Source organism: Peromyscus leucopus, chromosome 8b (genome assembly GCF_004664715.2).
Source record: "Peromyscus leucopus breed LL Stock chromosome 8b, UCI_PerLeu_2.1, whole genome shotgun sequence".
Taxonomy (NCBI): Eukaryota; Metazoa; Chordata; class Mammalia; order Rodentia; family Cricetidae; genus Peromyscus; species Peromyscus leucopus.
Genome location: NC_051086.1, coordinates 6,434,766 through 6,460,726, shown reverse-complemented (window position 1 = coordinate 6,460,726; position 25,961 = coordinate 6,434,766). Strand labels below are relative to the sequence as shown.

Below are 25,961 nucleotides of genomic sequence, written 5' to 3'. Positions count from 1 at the left end.
TCAACAAGGCAGAAACATAGCTGGAGACAGAGTTGGCAAAGGAATATAGACATAGGTTCCAAGCAGCCTCAGATACTGATAGAACCATCCAAAGACAGACCACTGACCTATGACCCTATCTGTGAAGGACCACTCAGGGTGACATCTGGGAGAGCAAGAAGAACCACTGAGCATTGAGACTGCAGCCAGCAACCAGGGGAGACTGCATTCAGACTCTACACCCCACCAAGCTCTCCCTGTTACATTTAATACTTCTTTATTCAATACCCAGTGTCAACTTAGCAAAGTTAGTTCTGTTCTTCTGTTGTCTTACTCCTATTCCTCCAATCCCCTTTCTCTCCCCTCCCCCAAGCCTATATTCTTTGCCTTTTTATTTTCCAATTGGTAGGTTTTCCCAAAGAATATAGGTTAGCCTGATTAGCAGGGTCTCCTTATCTCAACATCCTGAGACCTAGGAATCTTTTAGATTATCTGATTGCTTTTCTTCTTCTCCTCCTCCTCCTCCTTCTTCTCTTTTTTGGTTTTTCAAGACAGGATTTCTCTGTATAGCCCTGGCTGTCCTGGAACTCACTCTGTAGATCAGGTTTGCCTGGAACTCAGAGATCTGCCTGCCTCTGCCTCCCGAGAGATGGGATTAAAGATGTGTGCTATCACCACCTGGCCCTGATTGCATTTCTTTTTAATTTACTTATATTTTATATATGAGTGCTCTGCATGTATACTTGCATGACAGAAGAGGGCACATCAGATCCCACTATAGATGATTGTGAGCTACCATATGGTTGCTGGGAACTGAACTCAGGACCTCTGGAAGAGCAGCCAGGGCTCTTAACCAATGAACCATCTCTCCAGCTTCCCTGACTGCATTTCTTTATCTTTTCATTCTCGTTTAGATAAACTGCCTCACTATGTCCTTATTTCACCTTATCTATTTACTTTTCCTTCCTCTATTTTTTCTGTATCAACCCAATACTAATCACTAACACTTATTTTTCTATTTCTACTCACCTGACAATAACTAACATCTTCATCTGTCATGCTGTCAGTGTTCTTTTATTTACTAAACAATTAGAGCTTAAGGGATGATTGTTTCTTGGCTATTACTGTAAATTCACAGTGGGCCTATATTTTCCTAGTGATTTTTTTTCCTGTAAACAATATTTTATTTTCAGAAGTGCACCAAACAACAGTATAGCAGAGCAAAATGACATCTCAATCCTATTTCAACCTAATCTCGCTCAAATGTTTTAAACATGTCTACTGGAAGAATCAGTGATTTAAAAAGAAAAAAAAATCAAGAATGAGTAAGGATATAACAGACTTGAACAACATTAAAGCAAGATGGATATACACTGAAGCTTCCATCCCACAGCAGCAAACTATACATTCATTTACAGAATACAAAGCATTCTCCAGGACAAACTGTTAAACTACAAAACTAAACTAGTCTCATAAACTTATGATGAAACATATCATTTTTTTTCTTCTGACAATACACACATACACACAAACCCAAGACAACAACAACAAAAATGTTTTAAGAATTTCTTTCCTAGGCATCATAATACTTCTTGTCTGTAATCCCAGCATTCAACTGGATATGACAGGAGGTCTGACATGAACTTAAGAAAAACCTGTGCTACATAGCAAGTACCAGGCCAGCCAGGACAATACAGCAAGACCTTGCAGAAAGAGGGAAAGCAGGAGAGAGGGAGGGAAAACAGGAGAGGGAGGGAGGAACAGATAGGTACTATAGAACAATAGCACAGATCAACTGAAGATAGTTTTCCTTTTAATTCTTTTTACACAAGTGTAGAGAATTGCACATTTAACACACAAACGTTATTTGGTTTAGGAAGAGTTTGAGTAAAAAGTACCTTAAGTTTAATGTGGAGGAAAATAAAGGAGAAGAGGAGGTGATATAGAGAAGGAAAAAAGAGGAGATAGGAGAAAGAGTAGGGGGAGGAAGGAGGAGAAAGCAAGAAAGAGAAAGAGCAGAATGGAGAAAGCCATAGATCCACCCCAAATAAGAAAACAGAAGAAAACACGGGGAAAGTTTCTTGATATTGATCTGGCAGATGAAGATCTGAGGGTGGATTCCACAAGCATATGTAATGTAAGGAGAAACAGAGGAATGGGGTTTTATCAAACTAAAAAGCTTGGGAACAACAAAACCAATCAAAACAGCGAAGAGACAGCCTATAAAACAGAATATATGCTAACAGTATATCCAATATTGAGTTACTACCCAAATAAGAACCCAACTTACAAACAGGATAATGGACCTAAACAGATATGTCTCAAAAGATATTCAAATGACCAGCAAGCATATGAAAACTATCTCAAGCATATCTCAATACTAGTAATCATCAATAAAACACAAAAATCAGAGAGACACTATACCATACTGGTCACAATGACTCATCAGAAGTTGGAGAGCAACTGTTGTCAAGGAGATGGGGAAGAGAGAACCCTTGTTTTATTGTCAGTGAAAATGTAATTGATATAGTCATTATAGAAAGCAGTTTGGAAGTTCCTCAAAAAAATTGAAAATAACCTGGCATGTCAGCATAAACCTGCAATCCCAGGGCTCAGGAGGCTGTGTGGCAAGAGGACTCCAAGTTAAGAGACCAGGCAAAGTTACATACTTCAGTGCCAGTACAAAGTAGATTGCCAGACCCTTGCTCAGAAAAGGCAAGCCAGAGGCTAGGGATATGGCTCAGTGGTACAGGACTTGTCTAGCACATGCAATGACCAGGATTTGATGCCCAGTACAGAAAAACAAAAAGAAACCAAGGGCTACAGATACAGCTCAGTGGCATAGTATAGTTGCCTTCAGAGTATACTTGCTCAGCACAGAATATACAGGCCCCGAGTCTGAGCACCAGCATCTAAAATAGGTAAATAAAAATAAAAATACCAAATGATCCAACAACCCTACTTTTCTGAAAAGATGTCTGAAGAAATGACTCAGTGGTCAAAAGCACTTTCTGCTCTTTCAGAAGACTTGAGTCTGTTTCTCAGTATCCATGGCAGGTGGCTCACTGCCTGTAACTCCAAGTTACTCCAGGTACTCTGATACCTCTGGCCTCTGAAAGCACCTGAACTCAGGTGAACTTACACACACACACACACACACACACACACACACACACAAATTCAAAAACAATTTTAAGATTTCTATGTTATATGCATGAGTATTCTGCCTGCATGTATATATACACACCATATGTGTGCCTGGTGCTCAAAGAGGTAAGAAGAGGGCATTGGACCTCCTGAACTGGAGTTACAGATGGTTGTGAGCCACTGCTTGGGTGCTGGGAACTAAATCTGGATCCTCTGCAAGAGCAATGAAAGTGTTCCTAACCCCTGAGTCATCTCTCCAGCCTCACACAAACATAATTTAAAATAATAAAAATAAATCTTTTTCTGGTTTGTTTTAAAAGGCCAGATGTGTACTTTTAACTTCAGTACTCAGGAGGCAGAAGCACAGAGATCTCTTCTGAAGTGGAGCCAGGCTAGTTTGCACAATGAGTTCAGAACAGCCAGGGATACATAATAAGATCATGTCTCAAAAAATCAATAAAAAAGTAGAAAGTTCTTGAAAGCTACATGCACTCCTACATTCACCACAACACTCACTAATATCGGAGGCAAATGTAGAAATACAAAAACTTATGTATGCAAATACACACAATATTACTTATCCTTTAAGGTTTACATTTATGACAAGTAAATTACTTGTTATGCCAAGTAAAGCAGCACAGACAGAGAAAGACAGATTGCAAAGTCTTCACACATGGAATCTAAAGTCAAACATATAGAATCAGAAAGCATGGTTACCAGGTGCTGGAGACCAGTGGGCATGTGAGATGGTCAAAAGCAATTTCTGTTTTGAAGAATAAGTCTAGAGATCTAATATACAGACATGATAGCAAATGTAGTTAATACTATACTCCTTAACAGAGTAGATCTCGCCGGGCAGTGGTGGCGCACGCCTTTGATCCCAGCACTCGGGAGGCAGAGGCAGGCGGATCTCTGTGAGTTTGAGGCCAGCCTGGGCTACCAAGTGAGTTCCAGGAAAGGCGCAAAGCTACACAGAGAAACCCTGTCTCAAAAAAAAAAAACAAAACAACAACAACAACAAAAAAAAGGAGTAGATCTCAAAAAAGAAAACAAGATAATTATATCAAGTGATAGATGTTAATTAGCATGTGATAACCACAATATAATAAATACATCTGAATATCATGCTGTGTATCTTAAGTATATCTCAAGGATATCAGAGTCAAGGAAAAGCAAAGTCACAACCAACATGGCATGAGAGCACAGCCATTGATTGCCTTGAGACACTGACATTTACTGACCCTGGGATCCACCTGCTCAGAAGCACAACTGGAGAAGGCACTTCCTTCCCCACATTTCCATTCCCCTTACTGATCTATCCTCTGTGTTTATACTCCCCTTACCATGTGACCCTAATTCTATACAACAATCTCATGCTTAGATCTGATCTGCCACACATTAAGAGCCACACCTGAACAGGGGATGGAGCTACAGAAACTACTCCTACTATATATACTCAGCCAAATGTCCCTTAAACATCTCAATGATGATTTTATCAATGTACTATGAAAAAAATGATACTGGCAAAGAGGAAAGATAAAGTAAACCAAAGAAAGCTAAAGTAAACCAAAGGGAGAAAAAGGTATAAACCCTTTTCCTCCATTTTAAACTTGAAGTACTTTTTACTTACTTAAAAACTACCCAAATCAAACAACTTGTGGTTTCAAATGCATAAATCTAAGCACTTAAATTTAAAAAATTATTGAAAAAGAAAAAAATCTTTCATGATAAGAGAACTTTGGAAGGATGTAGCTCAATGGTAGGCTTACCTAGCATATGCGAAGCCCAGGGTTTAACCCAACACTGCATCAGGCACACCCATATCCACCCACTTGTGCAAGTGCAAACACACACACACACACACACACACACACACACACACACACACGCACACATATAGGCACTGCACTACCTATGACATGGTTACTGTCCAGTTTCAGAATAATGTCAACATTCAGAGTGCCTGAAATGCTAGCAATCACCATTTTAAACAAAAGGGCTCTTTGATAACTTACAAAGTTTCATTTAAACTGGTTTTTATGCAGAATTATTAATATCAAAACTAATTTTGAAGTAAGTAACTTTTGCTAAAACTTGAAAAGCTTCACTTCTTTGTGCATTTTTAACTGTGTGCCACCTGGCCATAACACTTTTATAAATAGTGTCAACCAATAGTGGCTACAGCACAAACATGTAAATGATAAAATGAAGCAGCTCCCCAGAGTCTGGTTTTTTTTTCTCTTTCATTTATATGCACTGTACACAAAATGAAGCATCCGCCTTCATGCTCTTCAAACTGCAGCATGAACTTTCTCTTCTTTTTTTTTTCTATTTGTTTTTTAGAGACAGGGTCTCACCATGTAGTCCTGACTGGCCTGGAATCAACTATGTAGACCACGCTGACCTCAAACTTGTGGGGATCTTCTTGCCTCTGCCTCCAAGTGTTGAGATTATAGGCACGCACCACACCTGGTATAGCATATATTTTCTTCTTAAAATACAGCCAACACAAGAAAAGGCTTGCCTTCAAACTGTTACTAAGTAGGCTTTTGTTAGCTATAAGCATGAGGGATATGAGCTGACATCCCTTGGTTCACTATTCTATATACACCTATCTTAGCCACAATAGAGGGGCACAAGCAAAACAGGGCACTGTATTTTAAATCTTCACTTAAGTGTTCAAGAGGGTGGCAAAGTCAGTCATTTAACAAAAAATAATTAAGAATAAGCCCTCAAAGAATCAAGATACAAATTATGACATAGGCACAAATGATCATAAGTATCAACAGCAGCTTTAAAGCTGTGTGAATAGAAAAAGATACCCTTGATGCAAATAAAGACATGAAGTTACTTAACTCCCAAACTAAAATAAAGCAACCATCCACAAAGTGTTCTATTTCAAACAGTGACTAGAAAGGTCAATTTAATAAGCTGCGAGAGTTATACCTGGTTCAGAGAACGTGTCGCTAATATCATCATCTCTGTCATCCTCATAATCCTCTTCCTCTTCTTCCTCCTCATCATTTTCAGAAAGCTCATGCTCACTGCCAAACCCTTCATCATGGTCTTCATCATCAATATCATCTTCGTCATCCTCATCGTCTTCAGGACTGCATTTGGTCGGGTATTCTCTCATGTCATCAGAGACAAAAAGAGAGTAATTGTGCTCTTCTTTTTTCTGGGATGAATCTGAAACAGAAGTGCTGGCAGAAAGGCTGCCACTCTCTGCTGTGGCAACTGACCCAGGACCACCCTGGGGCAGAGGACTAAGTAATAGTTCCTGGGTTTCTCTGAAAGGCAAAGCAGGTGTGCCATGCCCCTGACGAGGCTCCATTCCCCTTCTCTCCTGTCTCTTAGCCACAGCTCCACAGTAGCAAGTGTTCTCCTTGGCTGCATCTGTGTGTGCCTGGCTCAGCAAGGGCCGGCCCTGTTGCACAGGGTTGATCTTGACCTTTGCTTTTTTTACATAGTCTTTACATTCAACATGAAAATTTACCTTTTCATTATGATACATGTTGGTCTTCACCATGATCTGTGTGCTTGAAGTAGGTTTACCTGCTTTTTGGACACAGTCTGACGATGGGACCTCAGCCTGAAGTGTCTTTGAAGAACACACAGGGGCAGCTGCTCTACTTGTGATCTTTTTACTAGGGAATGAAGGGGGCAAGGGATTTTGTTTGACACTGAAGAGTGAATCAGGATAATAAAGGGAATCAGAAACAGACTGAGAGTCCTCACTATTAAGCTGGGCCAAGGTTGGAGTTTTACTTATGACCTCTTCATCTTGGTAAGGGCTAGAAAAGTCATCAAGACCCAGGTAATCCACTTCTTTTGTCCCCCAGATGTCACAGCTGGTTAGTTTGGTGTACTTAGTTAAGTCTTCACAGTATGTATCCCACTGTTCCCAGTTTGAGGTTAAAGCATCCTCATTATCCAGGACATCTGTGAAAGACTCCAGATTTTCAATGTCTTTGCAGTCTTCCAAAGAAAGGAAGTTGTCTCTAGGATTCTGTTGATAGTTCATCTCTCTATCCTAAGGAAGGTTTAAAACGGGAAATCACATACCATGCTTTAGGAAGAAAATATTCACCTCCATCCATACCTGCAAATATCAAAACAAATACTCTACCTCTGGTCTGTTTTAAGATAAAGTCTACTGACATGATACCTTCCCCTTACATCTATACACCTTCATTCCACTGGGCAAGAAAAAGCAGGAAAATACATTCTTTGAGAGACTAAAGTATGGGTCCAAACAAAGCCTCTGTGATCTTAGAAGCTCTCTTTAGAAATTAACTTCAAGCAAGAAACAAGTACTGAAGACCTTACCTTTATCACACAATACCTCAACTTAAGGAAGAAATTAAATATGAAAGCAAAGAAACCAGAGAGCGCCAAAAGTTAACTGTAAAATTGTAAAACCTTGTATAGAACCTAGGTAACAATTCTTGGTATGGGAAGTCAGATATTCCTCGGTGTACTACAAAGATGTGACTTTACAATGTAGCAAAAAAGCATACATGGAGTGGTAGCACACACTATTCATCCACTCAGAAGGGAGAAGCAAGACTATTGCTATGGGTTTGGGGCCAGGCTGGTTTACATAGCAAGTTCCAGGCTAGCCAGGGTTACATGGTAAAACTGTCTCAAAAACAAACAAACAAACAAACAAATAAATAAAATGTAGTTACATTCTACAGTCATGGAAAAAGTTGAGCCCTAGTACACTAACACAAAAGGCTACTTATCATTTTTATTTTTAGAAAAAGCAAACTCCAGCTGAAGAGAAGGCTCAGTGGGTAAATAAAGGCTTGATGCCAAGCCTGACCACCTCAGTCCAACCCCTGGGACCCACATGATACAAGGAGAGAACTATCCTCAGTTATCCTCTAACCTAAACACATACACACAGACTAAATAAATGTGGGGGGGAAAGCAAACTAAAGGATACAAGTATATTATCCATCCACAGTAAAAAGCATATTCAAATGTTTACATATTCATGGTATCTGCTAGCAGTAGTTACACCTTTTGGGAAAATCTGAAGAGTAGAGGCTCAGAAAGGGAATGGATTTTCAGTTTTCCAGTGTACTTTGTTCCACTGAATTTTTAGTTTGCATTTATTTTATGTTGGACTGTGTGTGTGTCTCTGTATGTGTTGAGTAGCTTCACTTAAGTAATTTATATATACCATACCCCACTTTTATAGGAATAGAATTCAATTGTTCTTCATGAATTCACATATGTGCACTCAAATTCACAATTTTCTGCATTTCTGTGTTGTTTAAGTTACATATAATTAAAATCACATTGAGGCTAGAAAAATGGCTCAGCAGTTAAGAGTACTTACTGTTTTTCTAAAGGAACCAAGCTAGTTTCCCAGAACTGCTGTCTGAAAGCTCACAACCACTTTTAACTCCCAGCTCCAGGGAGATCTGACACCTCTGGCCTCTTTGGGCACCTTCCCTCATGTGCAGTTAAAATATAAGTTATTTTTCCTCCCTTAGGCTAGGCATGATGGCACAAGCCTTTGATCTCAGCCCTCAAGAAGCCGAAGTAGGCAGAGGTATTTGTAAGGCTTGAGGCCAGCCTAGTCTATATAGAAAGTTCCAGGCCAGCCAAAGATACAAAGTGAGAGAGATCCTGCCTTTAAAAAAAAGAAAAAGAAAGAGGCAGGCTGCAGAGATGGCTGCAGTTAAGAGCACTTGGTGCTCTTGCAAAGGACCTTGGTTCAGTCCCAGCACCCACATGATGGCTCACAATCTGGCCTCTACGGGTTCTGCATACATGTAGTGCAAAGTACCTCCTGACATAAAATATTTTTTCCTCTTGGAGATTTTGTGTCTACCTCAGAAACTTGGAGTAGTTTGGGGCTACTTATCTGTCTTACCATCTTTACCATGCATCTTGTGTATGCATCATTCCTTAATTTGTGAGCTAAAAAGCCCTTTAGCAGTTTAGCATATCATATACACACAGCTTATTTTCCTCGTGAACAACTAGACTTGAGGACAGATAACCTCTTCACATGCTACTTTATTCAATTTGGGTATCTTTCAGAAATTACTAGACTAAGTCACAAGAATTAAACCTGGCCCCTAGTCACATCCTTTTCCTTTTCTTAAAACCTGATCTGTATGGCCCCCACAATCCTTCCTCAGCCTCTCAGGTAATGGTTTTACCTGTGTGATCCTCAATATCATGTACATTATTTTCTCTTTTCTGATATTTATAAAAAAAAAAAACCTCTACATCATCATTTTGATCCCAAATTAATTAAAAACTAAAACCAAGAAAAGGTTGCTTACCAGCTCATACATGAAATCTGGATCAGAACTGTTGGCTAAGAGATCTGTGCTCATCAGAGTCTGTTCTGAAAAGGTGTGGCTTCGAAAGGCATCCCCAAAAGGCGGGTCCATTCCGCTTACGCTGGGCTACAATAAAACCATTTTCACTTTAGGAGGTTAAAGGCAGCTTGAAGTCCAACTTACTACACATATGCCTGTCCTTATCCCAGTACATAATTTATTTCAGTAAATAATTCTGTCTCCTTTGTAGCACACACCAAGAGCTTTAACTAGCACTGAACATGGACCTCTACAAGGAAAGCAGCCAAGATGTATAGAAAAAAAATCAGAACAGAAATTCTTAACTTCTAAAAATTGAAGGTTGGTCACTAGAGACAGCATACAAGATTGGGCTATTTATTTTTTAAGCTATTTAAACATTTCTTAAAATCCCTTCTCTAACAAGACTGTTCTAATTTCCCTGAAGTAGAGAATGTTCTCCTGTTTTCTTAGGGCTGAAGCAGTAATAAGACAGACTTAAACTATATTCCTGAGTCCAATGTCTTACTACCCCCAAACAAAGATAATTTTGGTATGTTTTTATAATTTTATTTTGGGGGTGAGAGAGACATGTGGAGGTCAGAGGATAACCTGCTGAAGTCAGTTCTCTCTTTTTATCATGTGGGACTAGGAGACTGAACTCAAGCCAATCAGGCTCCGTGGCAAGAGCCTTTAACCCATTAGCCACCTTGCCAGCCCCATTTAGGTATCTTCAGTCCAACCAACAGGAACAATGTCATAGCCTCCAAACTTTCTAAGACACAGCTGGAGATGTGGGCTTCATCTCCTGGTTTCTCTCTCTCCTTTTTACATTTCATCATCTATCCAAACCACTTCAGCCATACACCCCTGGCTCAAATAAAAGAAAAACCACACTCTGAACTCCAACTGCAATAAAGAAAGTGAGAAAGACTAGAAACATTCTTCTTACTCTCCCATGAGGTATTGCAGCAAAGAGGTTTTTTTTTTAATAAGGCAGTAGCAGTCTATGCACCTACTTTCTCCTTACACACCTCCCACCTGACCTGCCTTTTCTGTGTTCCCCTAGGTACTTCCATATCAGCTGGTTTGCTTTGCTTTAGTTTCCCCAGACCTTCCAAAACATTGGGGTCCTTCTTCCTTAAAAAATTCGTTTAAGAAAACAAGTTTTAGAGCCCTAAATCAAGTAGTCAATAAACAGCAAAACATACCTTGTTTGGACACAAACTCTAAAAAGGGACATGTGGTCCTTCTGTCCCAGACCTTGGGATGGACGCCGCCTCTGGACACTGGCCTCTGGTCTTTTAAGTATCAGTTACCAAGTCCTTTCTCTAGACTCTGCTGCAAAGTCACCAAACCATCCTAACAATTTTTTTTTAATCCCTGTGCCTAAGGGCTAGTCCTGTACAGGGCCTCCTTGGAGTCCTAACTGCTCAGTATTTCTAGATTTCTTTCCAGCAATCAAACTGGGGGTGGGGGGTGAAAATTAACCATAAAAAGGGATAGGGGAAAGTTTGGATAAGAAGAATGGGGACAAATAAGCTTCCAGTTTTTATTTCACTGATTGCCTCAAACTCAAAAAGAGACCAATTAAAAGGAGTTGTCTCAGCCTGGTGTGGAACTGTGTGCCTATGATTCCAGCATTTTCAGGGCCAAAGCAGGAAGGCTGCTAAACTGAAGCCAGTTTCACAGCAAGACCAGGTCAAGAGACAGAAAGATCTACACATACATACATACATACACACACACACACACACACACACACACACAGAGAGAGAGAGAGAGAGAGAGAGAGAGAGAGAGAGAGAGAGAGAGAGAGAGAAAGAAAGGAGGAAGGGGAGAGGGGGAAGAGAATGAGAATGAGAATATATACCACTCTTGGATATATGTGTATGCTTCCATGTGTGAGACAGAATCACTGCTTCTGAACTGTTGTAAATGGAAAGGAAGAATTGGGAAGGAAAATACAAGAATATCAAAAATGGGATTTGGGTGGCAGATTAAATTTCTAGGTAATTTATTTTGTTCTCATAAAGAGAGCAGATTTAGCAACTAACCTACTTACTCACCATGCTCCTTGTGTCAAGCTCATTGAAATCTTCAAGGCTACAGCAAACGAGGAACAGGAGAGCATGTACTCACATCTAGGTGAGGACAGAAATAAGCTGTCTTTGAAGCTAGTGTGTCAAGCTGTGTTAAGATGCAGAAAGGGCAACACTGTGCCCTTTCTACCACACAGAAAATCAAATCTCACACTACTCCACATGTCATTTACCTGAGGCATTTCCAAGCCCAGATCCTGTGAGTCCAATTCCAAACTTCTTCTTTTTCTTGTTTGTAAATTCCTTTCCAGCTTTACTTTTAATTCCAAGATCAAAGATGATTTTCACAATAAACAGCAGGTTTTCCCAGAATGCCTTCAGTTCAATTGCTTGGGTCACCACTTTTTTAAAAAAATAATTTTGTAGTTCTGTCAAATAACAGAAAGTAATTTCACTGAGCTCCATTGAAAACAAGTTGACCTTTCAAAAGAACATTAATAAAGAACACTATGCTTTAAATAAGTCTCATAGTTGAATTTTCAAGAATTTAGTCACTTTCTACTATCTACTATTCTGAAATATACCCTTTAACATTGTTTATTTCTTAAATAAGGTTGGTCAATAATCAATTAGCAGCTGAACAATGGCATACACTTGTAATCCCAGCATTCTGGAGATGAGACAGGAAGATCACAAGGTTGGACTACCCTGAGCTACCATGGTTTTAGGCCAGTCCAGGCTACTCAGAAAGACTCTGTATCAAATAAGCAAGCAACTAAATAAATAACTCTGTAACACTCTTAAAAACACTTTAAAGCCCAGCGTTGGTGCTGCACGCCTTTAATCCCAGCACTGAGGAGGCAGAGGCAGGCGGATCTCTGTGAGTTCGAGGCCAGCCTGGTCTTCAGAGCGAGACCCAGGAAAGGCACAAAGCTACACAGAGAAACCCTGTCTTGAAAAACAAAAACTTTAATATATCCTCATCTTTTCTGTAATTTGGAAGATATTTTTAAAGTTAAGCCCTCATTCCCTTTATCATCTTGTGAAGAAACCCATCTTAACATTTTACTGTAATGACTGTGAAAGTGATCTACAGTTTATATCTCTTGTAACTCTAAAACTGTTATGAATAAACAACAAGAGAATTAAACATCACATCTGTAAGTTCATGAACATTATCTTTGACTTATACATAAAAGCTTCCCTTTAAGCTGGGCAGTGGTGGCACATGCCTTTAATCCCAGCACTCCGGAGGCAGAGCCAGGTGGATATCTGTGAGTTCGAGGCCAACTTGGTCTACAGAGTGAGATCCAGGACAGGCACCAAAACTACACAGAGAAACCCTGTCTCAAAAAACCAAATAATTTTTTTTTAAAGCTGCCCTTTAAAAATTACTGTTCTAGGCTTCAAGGAGCTCTCTAGTTACTACCCCCAGCCTAGTGCCCCCATGAAGTAAGTATACTCAAACTATTGCTCCAAAGAAAGAAAAAGTTACTCCATTGTTAATGGCTTGTATGTGGTAAAAGAGACAAGAACTACTTTGCACTGTATTTCCAAGGGTTGGTTTAAGCTGACCGAAATCATCTGGCACGGGATCTTGAAGAGGTGGACATTTTCTTTCCTTGCTTATGAAGACTTTAATGGAGAGAAAATGAAAAGCTACATTCACCTTCATCCTCTCCAAAAAGTAATTCTCCAAGTATGATCCTAGAACTATCAACATCAACCTGCATGCATTAGAAATGTAGACTCATGGGCCTTAACCTTACCACTAGAACATAAACTGAAGGGGTGGAGCTCATCAGTGCACTTTCATATGCCCTCCTGGTCTCCCTAGGTTAAGAATTAGTGTCCTGGTCTTGCTCTCATTCAGTCCAGACATAATGCCACTTCTTAAAAAAAAAAAAAAAGGTATCGTTCCTTCAACTGAACTGCCTTCTGCAGTTCTCACAATCAGGAGATTAGAGGACAAGAGTGGTACACTGTTCAAAGACTGATTGCCTCAACAAGTGAGAGTGGAGGAGGGACACTAACTGTTCTACTTAATTAGGCTAATTAACTGACAGCCATTTGTATTTCCTAGATGTCTGCTGGCCCTTCCATAGCTGGCTCTCACTCCTACTTATACTGGTCCAGCTGAGGAAACACTTGCAACGTCTACCGAAGGCCCAGAAACAGTCAACCATGCCTCTCAGTCCAGTCAACAGCCTAAGGCAGCAGTTCTCAATCTGTGGGTCACAACTCCTTTGCCTTTGGCAAATCCCTATATCCATAAATACTGACATTATGATTCATAAAAGTAGCAAAATTACAGTTATGAAGTAGTACTAAAAATAATGTTATGGCTTGTGGGTCACCACAACATGAGGAACTGTATTAAAGGGTCGCAGCATTAAGAACGTTGAGAACCACTGGTCTAAGAAGGTAAAAGATTATGCACACACCTGACAGACAAGCTTTTGCTCAGGTAACCTGATGAAATCCTACAGGTATGCAGCCTATTCCTACTCTTGCTCTGATTCCTGTGGGAAGAAACCATGTCATCTTTTCTAAACCTATTATTTAGCAATTCCTTCATGCCATGCCATTCAACTAAATGGACTAGTAAAATCGTGGCAGTCTACATAACCTGACTATGGGGCTGTTACTTTCTGAAACCTGAAATTTACTGTTACAAGCACCAAGGTTTGAAACTGTGGGAAGAATGACGTCCTAGTCAACACATACGTACTGGTGTCTACTAATGATGCTACCCTAATAGCCTGGTCTAGCAGAGAAGCCAGAAAAGGGCAGGCTCTGTTAGTCACAGTTTTCACTTGCACATTACACAGCACTGGGTGATGATAACAATTTTAGGTCTCAGTTTTGTCATTTCTAAAGGGGGGAAAAATGAAAAGGAAAGGAAAGAAAAAGAAAACACATAATTGGTACAATGTCATGTCTGTAATGCCAGCTACCCAGAAAGCCTAAAGCAGAGGCCAGCTTGGGAGACATACATAGCAACAGACTCTAGCTCAGAGGGAGGGAAGAAAAGAGGGAGGAAGAAAAGGCAATGGAATGCATGACATAAAAGCAGAAGGGGGGGGTATTTAGATGTAGGAATGGAATAGAACACTGGGACAAATGGATAAAAATAAAGTATAATTACACATATATACAAAAGTGGTTTAATGAAACTCATTTCTTGTAAGTGAACTTTAAAGACTAATTAAAGGGCTGACCAGATAGTTCAGTGGGCAAAGAAACTTGCTTCTCAAGCCTGAGTTGCATCCCCAGAACCCATATAAGGTGGAGGGAGAGAAATTAATCCAAAAATGTTGTCCTCCAACATCCACATGTATTCCTTGGAGCATGTGCATGTGAGTGCAAACACACACGCAAGCAAGCAAACACACACACACACACACACACACACACACACACACACACACACAGTAAGAAATGTTTTAAAAATTGAAAGCCAAGAATAGAGCATGGTGCACAAAGCTTTAATATCAACTCTGAGGAGACAGAGGTAGGCAGATCTCTTTGAGTTCAAAGCCAGCCTATCTACATAGTGAGTTCCAGGCCTGCCAAGGCTACACAGCCAGACCTTGTCTTAAAATAAAATTATGGCTTATCTATTACATCTGCAATGCAGGTTATTTTTCCTTAATTATGTAACAAGGGTGGAAGAAAAGTTACACGTATTTATTATATAGCAATTATCATCATACAGCATCTCCCACAATGAGACAGGGCTCTAAAAACTGTATCATCTAATGAGTAGCACATACAAATAGGGCATTAGTATCTGTTGAGTATCAAAAAGCCCAGTTACTTAGATGATGGAATAACACTAAGGAGGAAGGTCTAACAACTTGCACTCAGGGAACCTTTATACTTTATTGACCTCAAAAAATTTATATTTTGCTCAAATTTTTTTATACAAAAGCAAGGGTCGTAATTCCCCAAAGTGTGATTAAGGAATCCTTGTGACAAGGAGTAGTTACTCAACCAAAGGACTGTTAGGGTTTGGAAAACACTAACAAAACCACAATTCATTATTGCTGAATTTTAAGAGTTGAACACAGCACATGCCATTTCCCAAAGTTGTCCATTAAATCTTCCTCCCTGCCCCAAAGATTGCTTTTTCCAGATAAAAGGCAAACAAGGAAGTGGTTGAAGTTTCCCAGTCACTCCTTTTGCTCACAGCGCTGGCTCACCAGTTTTGAGGCAAGTTGTGTGCATTTAACAGGGGAGACAAAACTGGACCATCAGCATATTTGCCAATAGAGTTTCTGTACCCGGGCTTTTAAAAAAAATATTCAGCAACATTTTCTAGGTATCATAATCAATTATGCACTAGAAGTCAGCTCTGTGAGGCAGGAAGGTGGGATCAGTAAATGATGAGCACCAAGAGTACCTGAAGAAAAAGATTATTTCCAATTTCTTTAACAGCCCTGCCAGGTCTTGCTGTCAGGTTTTTGGTTCTCTGAACACATGCTAAGGCTTACTATGCATGTCAGACAGGGCAACAGATAATGACAGTACACAGTCAAAAGACAGCTTACAAAAGCTCATCCCTAGCTCCATGCAAACCATTCATCATAAATGACTTCAAAAGCAAAACCTAAGAATCGACTGATGAGCTCCAAGCCCCTCTGCCCCTGAAAGTTTTGGCTTACTTCCTAGTCACATCAAGAAACATAGAAGCCTCTTTATAGACTAAATGAACCATGGTAGCTCATGCCAACAATCCTAGCACATGGGTAGCTGAAGCAGGGGGAATCATTGCTCAAGTTCCAGGCTAATCTGGGCTATATAATAAATCAGTCTCAGTCTATCTCTCAACATAAAAAAGGAAAGAAACTGGCTGGGCAGTGGTGGTGCACACCTTTAATCCCAGCCCTTGGGGGCAGAGCTAGATGGATCTCTGTGAGTTGGAGGCCAGCCTAGTCTACAGAGCGAGATCCAGGACAGGCACCAAAACTACACAGAGAAATCCGTCTTGAAATTCCCCCTCCCCCCCAAAAAGGAAGAAACATACACACACAACCCTCTTTATAAATGAAGTATCCTATGAAGAAGTAAGCAGATACTACACATGACAGTCAGAATCCCTTTTTATTGCAGTAGTTTGGGCCACTCACTCCTTTTAGTAACTTGAAAATAGCTCCGCACAGTAGTAAACTGCCTTCTGAGTCATCCAACATCACCAGAGCAAGGTTTAAAATTTTTGACACACCCAATGGAATAGCTATTATCTAAAAAATGTTGAAGAGGACAGGAATAATCAGAACCCTCATGAACTTCTGGTAGAGATGTAAAATAGTACAGATAGTAAGGGAGAGCCTGGCAGTTTCTCAGTAAGTTAAAGGATTATCACATGATCCGGTGACTCTATTCCTGACTTAAAACATCCACATTCATAGCAGCATTAAACCCAATAGCCAAGAGTTGGAAACAACTGAAATAGCCATCCATGTATACACAACAGAATAAGAATGAATGCAGTTCTAATGGACATTACAACAAACCTTGAAAACATTATGTTAAGTGAAATAAGTCTGATATATAAAAGGATGACTTATGATTCCACTGACATTAAGTGCCTAGAACAGAGAAATTTCATAAAGACAGAAAGTAGAACAGAGGTTACGAGGCACTGACTGGGAGTTGCAATTTAATGGACATTGTTTCTGTTCGAGATGGTTAAATGTTTGGAAACAGTTAGTGGTGATGGCTATACAACACTGTTAATGTACACACTTAAACATGGTAAAATGGTACCAGGAATGCTGGTTCATGCCTGTAATCCTAAAACTCATGAGGCTGAGGCAGGAGGATTGCCACAAGTTTGAGGTGAGCCTTGACTACACAGCAAGTAACAGACCAGTCAGAATCACACAGTGAGAACCCATAACAAACAAAAATCAAATGCTTTCATATATATTTTACGTTTCTAAACTGTTGCTTTTTAATTAAAATTTTACTGTAAAGGACATGCAAATAAAAGCTATCACAAAGCAAGATTAGATAGACCCAGAGTCCATCCATCTCAATGAACTTCTAAAGTTAGAGTAGCCATGCTGAAGCTGTGAGGTTACTTTGGATTTACACTTTCACAATCCATTATATTTTTATGTGCTAATCTCTCTCTCTCTCTCTCTCTCTCTCTCTCTCTCTCCACACACACACATCCACTGACAAAGTTAAAATTAGAAAGACAATTAACTTTATATTTTTTCATAAATCATGTGTCCATTACTTAAATTCCATCCTTTCTCATCACCTCATCATATATTTGCCCTTTCTTGATCTCCTTTCTACATGTTATACTTTACTCATATGTACATTATGTGTATATGCACACACATGCACATTATAGGCTAGGAACTACATGAGAAACATAAAGATCAAAAGGTCATTAGAGTAGCCCAAACAGCACTGAGCCACTGTGATCCTTCTGCACTCCTGCCCCATAAACCCCTCTACTGTACTGTCAATTCAAGTCTTCTATTAGCATCACAGAGTTTTAAAAATGTAAGGGCTGAAATATAAGTTGCAAAACTAGGTTTGCAACCAAAAATTAAATAAGAAGAATGAAAGTCACGTTCTGCTGAAAGTCCTGAGGACCTAAGAGTATCTAAGTTTCAAAAGTGCTCTCTCTTGGGGCTGGAGACATGGCTCACTGGCTAAGGGCACTTGTTATTACACAGGTTCAATTCTCAGCATCATCCCTCACTTGACATCTGTGGTTATCAGACACACATACCGCGGACCTGCATACATGTAGGCAAAACACTCATACACATAAAATAAAATAATCTTTTTTAAAAAAAAGCGATCTCTCTTAGAACTGAGGTCTTAAAGACACAAGACTTCTCATACTTTTGTTCAATTCCTTTGGAAGACTGGGGGAAAAAAAAGCCCTTTTAACCAATAGGGAAGACACTAGCACACCTCTCTAAATTAATCTAAGTTAGATGGAAAGACTACTTATTTCTCAAAACTATTGACTAGAAGACATTAGGGGCCCTCTGTCAGATGTGGAGTTGGTGAAGATCTTTTTCTGATCTCCAGAATATATAAAGAATTCAGCCTGGCGGGGGTGGTGCACGCCTTTAATCCCAGCACTCGGGAGGCAGAGCCAGGCGGATCTCTGTGAGTTCGAGGACAGCCTGGGTACCAAGTGAGTTCCAGGAAAGGCACAAAGCTACACAGAGAAACCCTGTCTCAAAAAACCAAAAAAAGAACTCAAGAAACTAAACATCATAATACCTAACAGTCCAATTAAAAAATGGGCTATAGAGCTAAACAGAGAATTCTCAACAGAATTTCAAATGGCCGAAAGGCATTTAAGGAATTGCTCAACATCCTTAATCATCAGGGAAATGCAAATCAAAAACGACTATAAGATACCATCTTACACCCATTAGAATGGCTAAGATCAAGACAGCTTATGTTGGAGAGGATGTGGAGCAGGGGGAACACTCCTTTGCTGTTGGTGGGAATGCAAACTTGTACAGCCACTTTGGAAATCAGTATGTTGGTTTCTCAGAAAATGGGGAGTCAATCTTCCTCAAGATCCAGCTATACCACTCTTGGGCATATACCCAAGGAATGCTCAATCATACTACAAGGACACATGCTCAACTAAGTTCATAGCAGCATTATTTGTAATAGCCAGAACCTGGAAACAACCTAGATGCCCCTCAACTGAAGAATGAATAAAGAAAATGTGGTACATGGGGCTGGAGAGATGGCTCAGAGGTTAAGAGCACTGGCTGTTCTTCCAGAGGTCGTGAGTTCAATTCCCAGCAACTACATGGTGGCTCACAACCATCTGTAATGAGATCTGGTGCCCTCTTCTGGCCTGAAGGGACACATGCAAGTGAACACTGTAAACAGAATAAATAAATAAATCTTAAAAGAAAAAAAAGAAAAAAAGAAAATGTGGTACATATACACAATGGAGTACTACTCAGCAGAGGAAAACAATGACATCATGAGGTTTGCAAGTAAATGGATGGAACTAGAAAATGAGTGAGGTAACCTAGACTCAGAAGGACAGACATGGTATGTACTCACTCATAAGTGGATACTAGATGTAAAGCAAAATAACCAGACTGCAACCCATAGCTCCAGGGAGGCTAGCTAGTAAGGAAGACCCTAGGAAGGACTCATGGATTGCCCAGCGATGGAGAAATGGATGAGAGCTACATGAGCAAACTGGGGGTAAGGGGGGAAGGGGGGTAATGGAGGGCAAGGGACGGGGGATGAGAGCTTAGGGGAGCAGGAAGTTCGAGCTGGAATGGGAAGAGTAGGAGAGCAAGGAAAGAGATACCATGATAAGTGAAGACACCATGGGAACAGGGAGGTCTCCAGGAACCCACGAGGATGACTCCACCATAGACTACTGGCAATAGTCGAAAGGGTGCCTGAGCTGACCTACTCTGGTGATCAGATGGCTAACTGTCATCACAGAACTCTCATGCAAAGACTGATGGAAGCAGATGCAGAGATCCATGGCCAGGTCCCAGGCGGAGCTCCAAAAGTCCAATTGATGATAGAGAGGAAGGATTCTATGAGTAAGAGATATCGAGACCATGACTGGAAGCAGTATAGAGACAACTAGCCAAATTAATGGAAACACATGAACTGTGGAACAATAGCTGAGGAGCCCCCATGGTACTGGACTAGACCCTCTGGATAAGCAAGACAGTTGTTTAGCTTGAACTGTTTAGGGGGCCCCCAGGCAGTGAGATCAGAACCTGTCCCTTATGCGTGAGCCAGCTTTTTGGAGCCTAGTGCCTATGGTAAGACACCTTGCGCAGCCTTGGTGCAGGGAGGAGGGGCTTGGACCTGCCTCAGCTGAATGTACCAGACTCTGCTGACTCCCCATAGGAGACCTTGCCTTAGAGGAGGTGGGAATGGGGGGTGCGATGAGGGGGAAGGCTAGGGGGCAGAAGGAGGGAGGAGAGGGGAATTTGTGGTTGGTATGTAAAATGAATAGAAAATCTCAATTAAAAAAAAGACATTAGGGGCATTCTTTAGCCTGGGTTTATGCATTTAAATTGTTCCAGAGGACAGGGCCATGGAAAAATTCTTGACAGAAGCAGAGAATGTTTTTCTAACTCAGCTACTCTTAGTAATCATTATGTGCAAAATATTCACCTTATATTTGTACTGCTGTTTACAGAGTCAAAGCACAAGATAGAGATTTAACAGGAATCAGTGTTTTTGCAAAATTATCCAAATTTATCATTGTCCCTCTGCCATCTATTTTACACTAATTTAAAAAAAAACACTTCAGAAAAGGAAGAGATCTGCCTAAGGTCATTAACTTAATGATGTCTCTCAACAAACCAACCACCATAGACGCTCTACACTCAACCCCAAATTTCCTTCAGCTTCCGAATATGCATGCATGTACCTACTATCTTCAGCTAGGGTAACTGTGCTAATACCCTACCACCTCACAGACACTATGTCAGCAACTCCATTCAAATGTTGCTACTCCAAAATAGAACCATCTCTCTCTGACAGTCAGATGTGGAGGACTGATCTCAGATTCAACTCTTCCCTAACCATTTTATTAATTTATGCTGTGGATTTATTATTAGTAAAGATATACCAACCACTTACCTAACACTGCACACAAATATGCCTTTTTAACCTCACTACCCTGAATCATTCTAACATTTGCCTATACATTCCTCTCTCTAGGTCTTAGGCTTCACTTTTTTTTTTTTTCTTTTTTTTTTTTTTTTTTTTTTGAGACAGGGTTTCTCTGTGTAGCTTTGCGCCTTTCCTGGGACTCACTTGGTAGCCCAGGCTGTCCTCGAACTCACAGAGATCCGCCTGGCTCTGCCTCCCGAGTGCTGGGATTAAAGGCGTGCGCCACCACCGCCCGGCCTAGGCTTCACTTTTTTGTTGTTGTTGTTATTTTAAGATATGGTTTCATTGTGTAGTCCTGACTGGCCTGGAACTCACTATGTTGATCAGGCTGGCCAACTCACAGAGATCCTTCTGCCTCTGCCTCTCTGGGACTATAGGTGTATGATTCCACACCCAGCCCTATTTCCCTAAAGAAACTCAGGCTGGCCTTGAACTCAATCCTTCAGCCTGTGGCAGTTGAATGCTAGAATTACACCTAGCATGAAGCCCCATTTTGAAGTTCTTCTCCCTTGCCTGCCAGACCTTCGTACCGTACCCCTAAATCTTCTGTAATGTCTAAAATATTCAAGATAACAAGTGAAACAATCTTCCCAACCCTATCTTCCACTTTAAGTAAACATGAATATCAAATTGATCTTACCAGTTCCCTGACACCCTCCAGGTGCTTACAACCAATTTCACTCCCCTAAGGCTCTCCAACAGTGAGACTTTGGCTTGTGTATTTTTGCTCACGTTTTCCTTCTTCCTTGCTTTCACTGACGGTGACGTCTCTGAGACTAATCATCGTATTCCTTTGTCTATTTCACTATAGTTCTAAAACTAATGCTTTTTGTGGGACAGAATTGGGCAGCTTGGCTGACAATGAATGAAAAATCTCTGAAGACCACAGATCCTTAGGGACTATGAGTCAGAAGTAAAGCACTCTTCGTACTCAATGAGGTCATTAGAAAGAAGTCTGACATTCAATACTTACTTACCAAGCACAGCACTCCATGTGTGCCAAGTATCTTACAACAGCTTCCTAATTTGTCTTAAAAACACTAATATCAGATAGTTAAAAGTATTAAAAGTTGAACTCTTTTTTTATTTCCCAGAAAACTCTGTATGAATTTGAGCTGATTTTAGAGACCTACAATAATTCTTGTTTAGGGAGGAGAGGATAAAGGAATACGATTTAAAATATAAATAAGATAAGTAAAGGTCTATACCTTTAATCCCAGCACTCAGGAGGCAGAAAGAAGCAGGTGGATCTTTGTGAGTCTGAGGCCAGCCTGGTCTACAAAGTGAGTTCCAGGACAGCTAGGGCTAACATAGAGAAACCCTGTCTCAGAAAAAAAAAAAAAAAAAAAAAAACAACAACTCATTCCAGGCTTTGAACTGACATAAATGTCATTTATTCAAATGTTTAAAAGAATCCATCTCCCTTAACAGTTTTCTCAACTGTTCCACAGAAATCTATAAAACACAAGAAGAGAAACGGTATGATTAGGAGCAGCAGCTTGAAACCCCACACTTGCTGGTGCAAGCTGCAATGAATACAGAGTATGCACCAAGATCAGGAAACTCTTGAAGGTACCCTCCCAACTCTAGTACTCCTGTCCTCAGAGACTCAGGCTGCTCTTCAAAACTCACTGTGCCCTTCTGTCTGGGATTTCACACCTCTTCAATGATGAAACAGGCTGTATCATAAGCATGACACTAAGGAACAAGGTCAGTAACAGGTTATAGACACAAGGCTAGAGGAACTATGGAGTGAAATTTGTAGTCACTTCTCTTCAACTCAAACACAAAAGCTAAGTGTTGTTTTAGCTTATTGCCCAGAAAGACTTCTATGAGAAGGAGATTCTAATACTCTGCTTATGATGGACATAATGACCTGACGGTATTGGCGCACACCTTTAATCTCAGCACTTAGGAGGCAGAGGCAGGTGGATCTCTGGGAGTTCGAGGCCAACCTGATGTACAGAGTGAGCTCTAGGACAGCCAAGGCTGTTACACGAAGAAATCCTGTCTTGAAAAAGCATGTGCACGCACGTGTGTGTGTGTACACACACACACACACACACACACACACACACACACACACACACACACACACAAAGATAGACATAGTAGCCTAAACTTGCCATTCCAGCACTAGGGAGAAGCAGATGCAGAGGCAACAGCACGATGATTTGAAGCCATCTTAGATTACTACTGAGTTTCACCGTCTGGCTTAACAAATCAGTCTGGGCCTCTACCAGAGGCCTGTGTCTGGGTTCCAGAATCCACGTTTAGTGGCTCACAATTGCCTATAACTTCAGCTCCAGGGAATCCAACAACCTCTTTTGTCCTTCATCAAACCCACACACAGATAAAATACACACACATGTAAAAATAAATCTGCAGAAAAAAAAATGGGCCAGTGAGGTGGTTCAGTGGTCATCTGTTCTTATAGAGGACCTGAGTTTGGTTCCCAGAATCCATGTCAGAAACCTTACAACCACTTCTAACTCCAGCTCCAGCAGTTCCCATCCCATCTTATGTGCCTCATGTATGGGCACATGGCACATATATGATACACAGGCATGCACACACATGTACACAGAGACACATATACATTTTTTAGATCCTAAAACAACAGCAACAACAAAATCTAGAAATAGTGACTAAAGCCTATCCCAAAGCTCAGGAGGCTGAGGCAGAAGTACTGCTAAAAGTTGAAAGTTAGTCTTACACAGTAAGTTCTGGGACTAAAAACTAAAACAAAGCAAAGCTCAAACAAAGACAACCCTAAGAACTACCACACAAAAGTTTTTTTTTCTTTTTGGTTTTTTAAATCAGGGTCTCTCTACCCACTATGTAGAACAGTCTGGCCCAGTCTTACCCCTTTGTATAATTTTTCTTCTTGTTGCTGTTCTTTTTTTGAAACATAGCCTCACTATTACATAGCCCAATCTGGCCTCAAACTAATGATCCTTCTGCTTCAGCCTCCAAAATGTTGTGATTACAGACAAGCACCACTATGTCAGGAAAGGGTTCTATTTCTTAAGTAAATATTAGGAATATCATTCCAGACACTTACTTGCCCTTTTATGTAAGAATTGCTCTCTTACTTTGTAGGGATATTGTGATTCTGTGATTCAAGTGTATAGCCAGAATACAAAATAGGCAATCAATAAATGCAGGCAATTTCTTCAGATTCCTTCTTTGGTATTTAATCAAGTTCCTGGGATTCTGCTGTTATAAAGATATAAACTCGAACCGAGTTCAAAATCTAATTGCCAAACTTATCACAAAAACTCTGCTGCCTGGAATTAAAGTAAGGGGTACTCAGAGCTGAGACTGGTGGCACAGGCCTACAAGTCCACCTTCTAGGGCACAAGTTCTCAACATGTGGGTTATGACCCCTTTAGAGGTCTTAAGGGCCCTTTCAAAGGGATGGAATAGCAGATATTCTGCATATCAGATATTATATTACGATTCATATCAGTAGCAGAATTAGTTATGAAGTAGCAATGAGAGTAATTTTATGGTTGGGGTATTAAAAGGTCGAAGCATTAGGAAGGTTGAGAAAGAAACACTGTTCTAGGGGATGGGTAAAGGAGAACTGCAACTTCAAGTTCAGCTTAGGCAGTCAAACCAGGTATCTCTCAAAAAGTTTAAAAAAGGGGCTCAAGGTATATATACCTCAGTAGCAGAGCACTTGCTAGCATGTAGGAGACACAGGTGCATTCCCAGTTTGCAAAAGATATAATAAAATACATTTCCTCAGGCCATTCAAGGTTATTTACCACTCTTGTCTCAGCTTTCTGAGGGTCACTGTGAATTATGCTGGCTAAATCAGCAAAACGAGCTCGGGATTCACAAAACAGTTCACAAACCTGCCAGCTAATCATTTCTGTAATATCAAAGAATTAGCATGGAGATTACAAAGGAAAAGAGCCTCTTCACTACTATTACTGCTTCACAATTGCACAAGTCCTAACTTTTTCTTATAGTTACACCGGCTTCACCACAGATTCTGGGCAACTGGAATCTATAATACTTAAAATAGTTTCTAATAAATGGAAAGTTTGATCTATGCCATACTTATCTCTAAAAGGGTCCAAATAAACCAAAGAAGTGAAACAGACTATTCCAACTGTCAAGAAAACATAGCACTGAACAGAATCAGCAGTTAGCCAAGAAGAAAAAAAGCATAGAATAACCAGAACCCGGTCCCAATCATCCTTCAAGCAGGTACTCAATACTCTTAATATCTCTACAACCAGAAGAATAAAATCTATTTTTAGTAATTTGTTAGTTCTAAACTTGAAGATCTGGCATCAGCAGGATGGCTCAGCAGGTAAAGGCACCTATCACCAAACCTCACCACCTGAGTTCTACCCCTAGAACCTACATGTTGTTGTCTTACCTCCAGACATGTGCCAAGATGAGCTCATGCAAATAAAATAAATAAAATGTTAACTTTTGGATTTGGAAAATAAGCAAGTTATTATGCTCAGCTATTTAAAAAGGGGAGAGGATGACCTAACTAATGCATTCTACCAAAAGAAAGTACATTTCAAAGCAGAAGACTGGGCTGAAGATGTAGCTCAGTGGGAATGTAGCTCTGCTGGCAGACTGCTTGCACAGCATACATAAAACCCAAATAAACCAGACATGGCAGTGCACGCCTGTAATCCCAGCACTAAGGAGATACAGGCAGGAGGAGTTCCAGGTTCAGCCTCAACTACATCGTGAGTTCAAAGATGGCCTAATGCACGTGAGACCCTTTCTGGAAAAGAAAGAAAACTGAAAGCAGAAGTCAAAGTCTGAAAGT

General features: G+C 40.4%; 1 protein-coding gene across 7 annotated transcripts in view; it reads right to left on the bottom strand.

Annotated features, from left to right (window-relative positions):
* Crebrf (CREB3 regulatory factor) overlaps nt 1–25,961 on the bottom strand; it is an 89,592-nt gene that overhangs the window by 40,408 nt on the left and 23,223 nt on the right. For 5 of the 7 annotated variants that reach the window (XM_037200644.1, XM_037200649.1, XM_028893347.2 and 2 more), the window contains 3 exons: nt 11,728–11,922; nt 9,435–9,560; nt 6,073–7,159 (listed from right to left, as the gene is read on the bottom strand). In XM_037200644.1, coding sequence (XP_037056539.1) covers nt 6,073–7,159; nt 9,435–9,560; nt 11,728–11,736 — 1,222 coding nt within the window. In that variant the 5' untranslated portion in view covers nt 11,737–11,922. Of the gene's footprint in view, nt 1–6,072; nt 7,160–9,434; nt 9,561–11,521; nt 11,597–11,727; nt 11,923–25,961 lie in introns of all 7 variants that reach the window. The other 2 variants (XM_037200647.1, XM_037200648.1) reach the window with 2 other exon arrangements.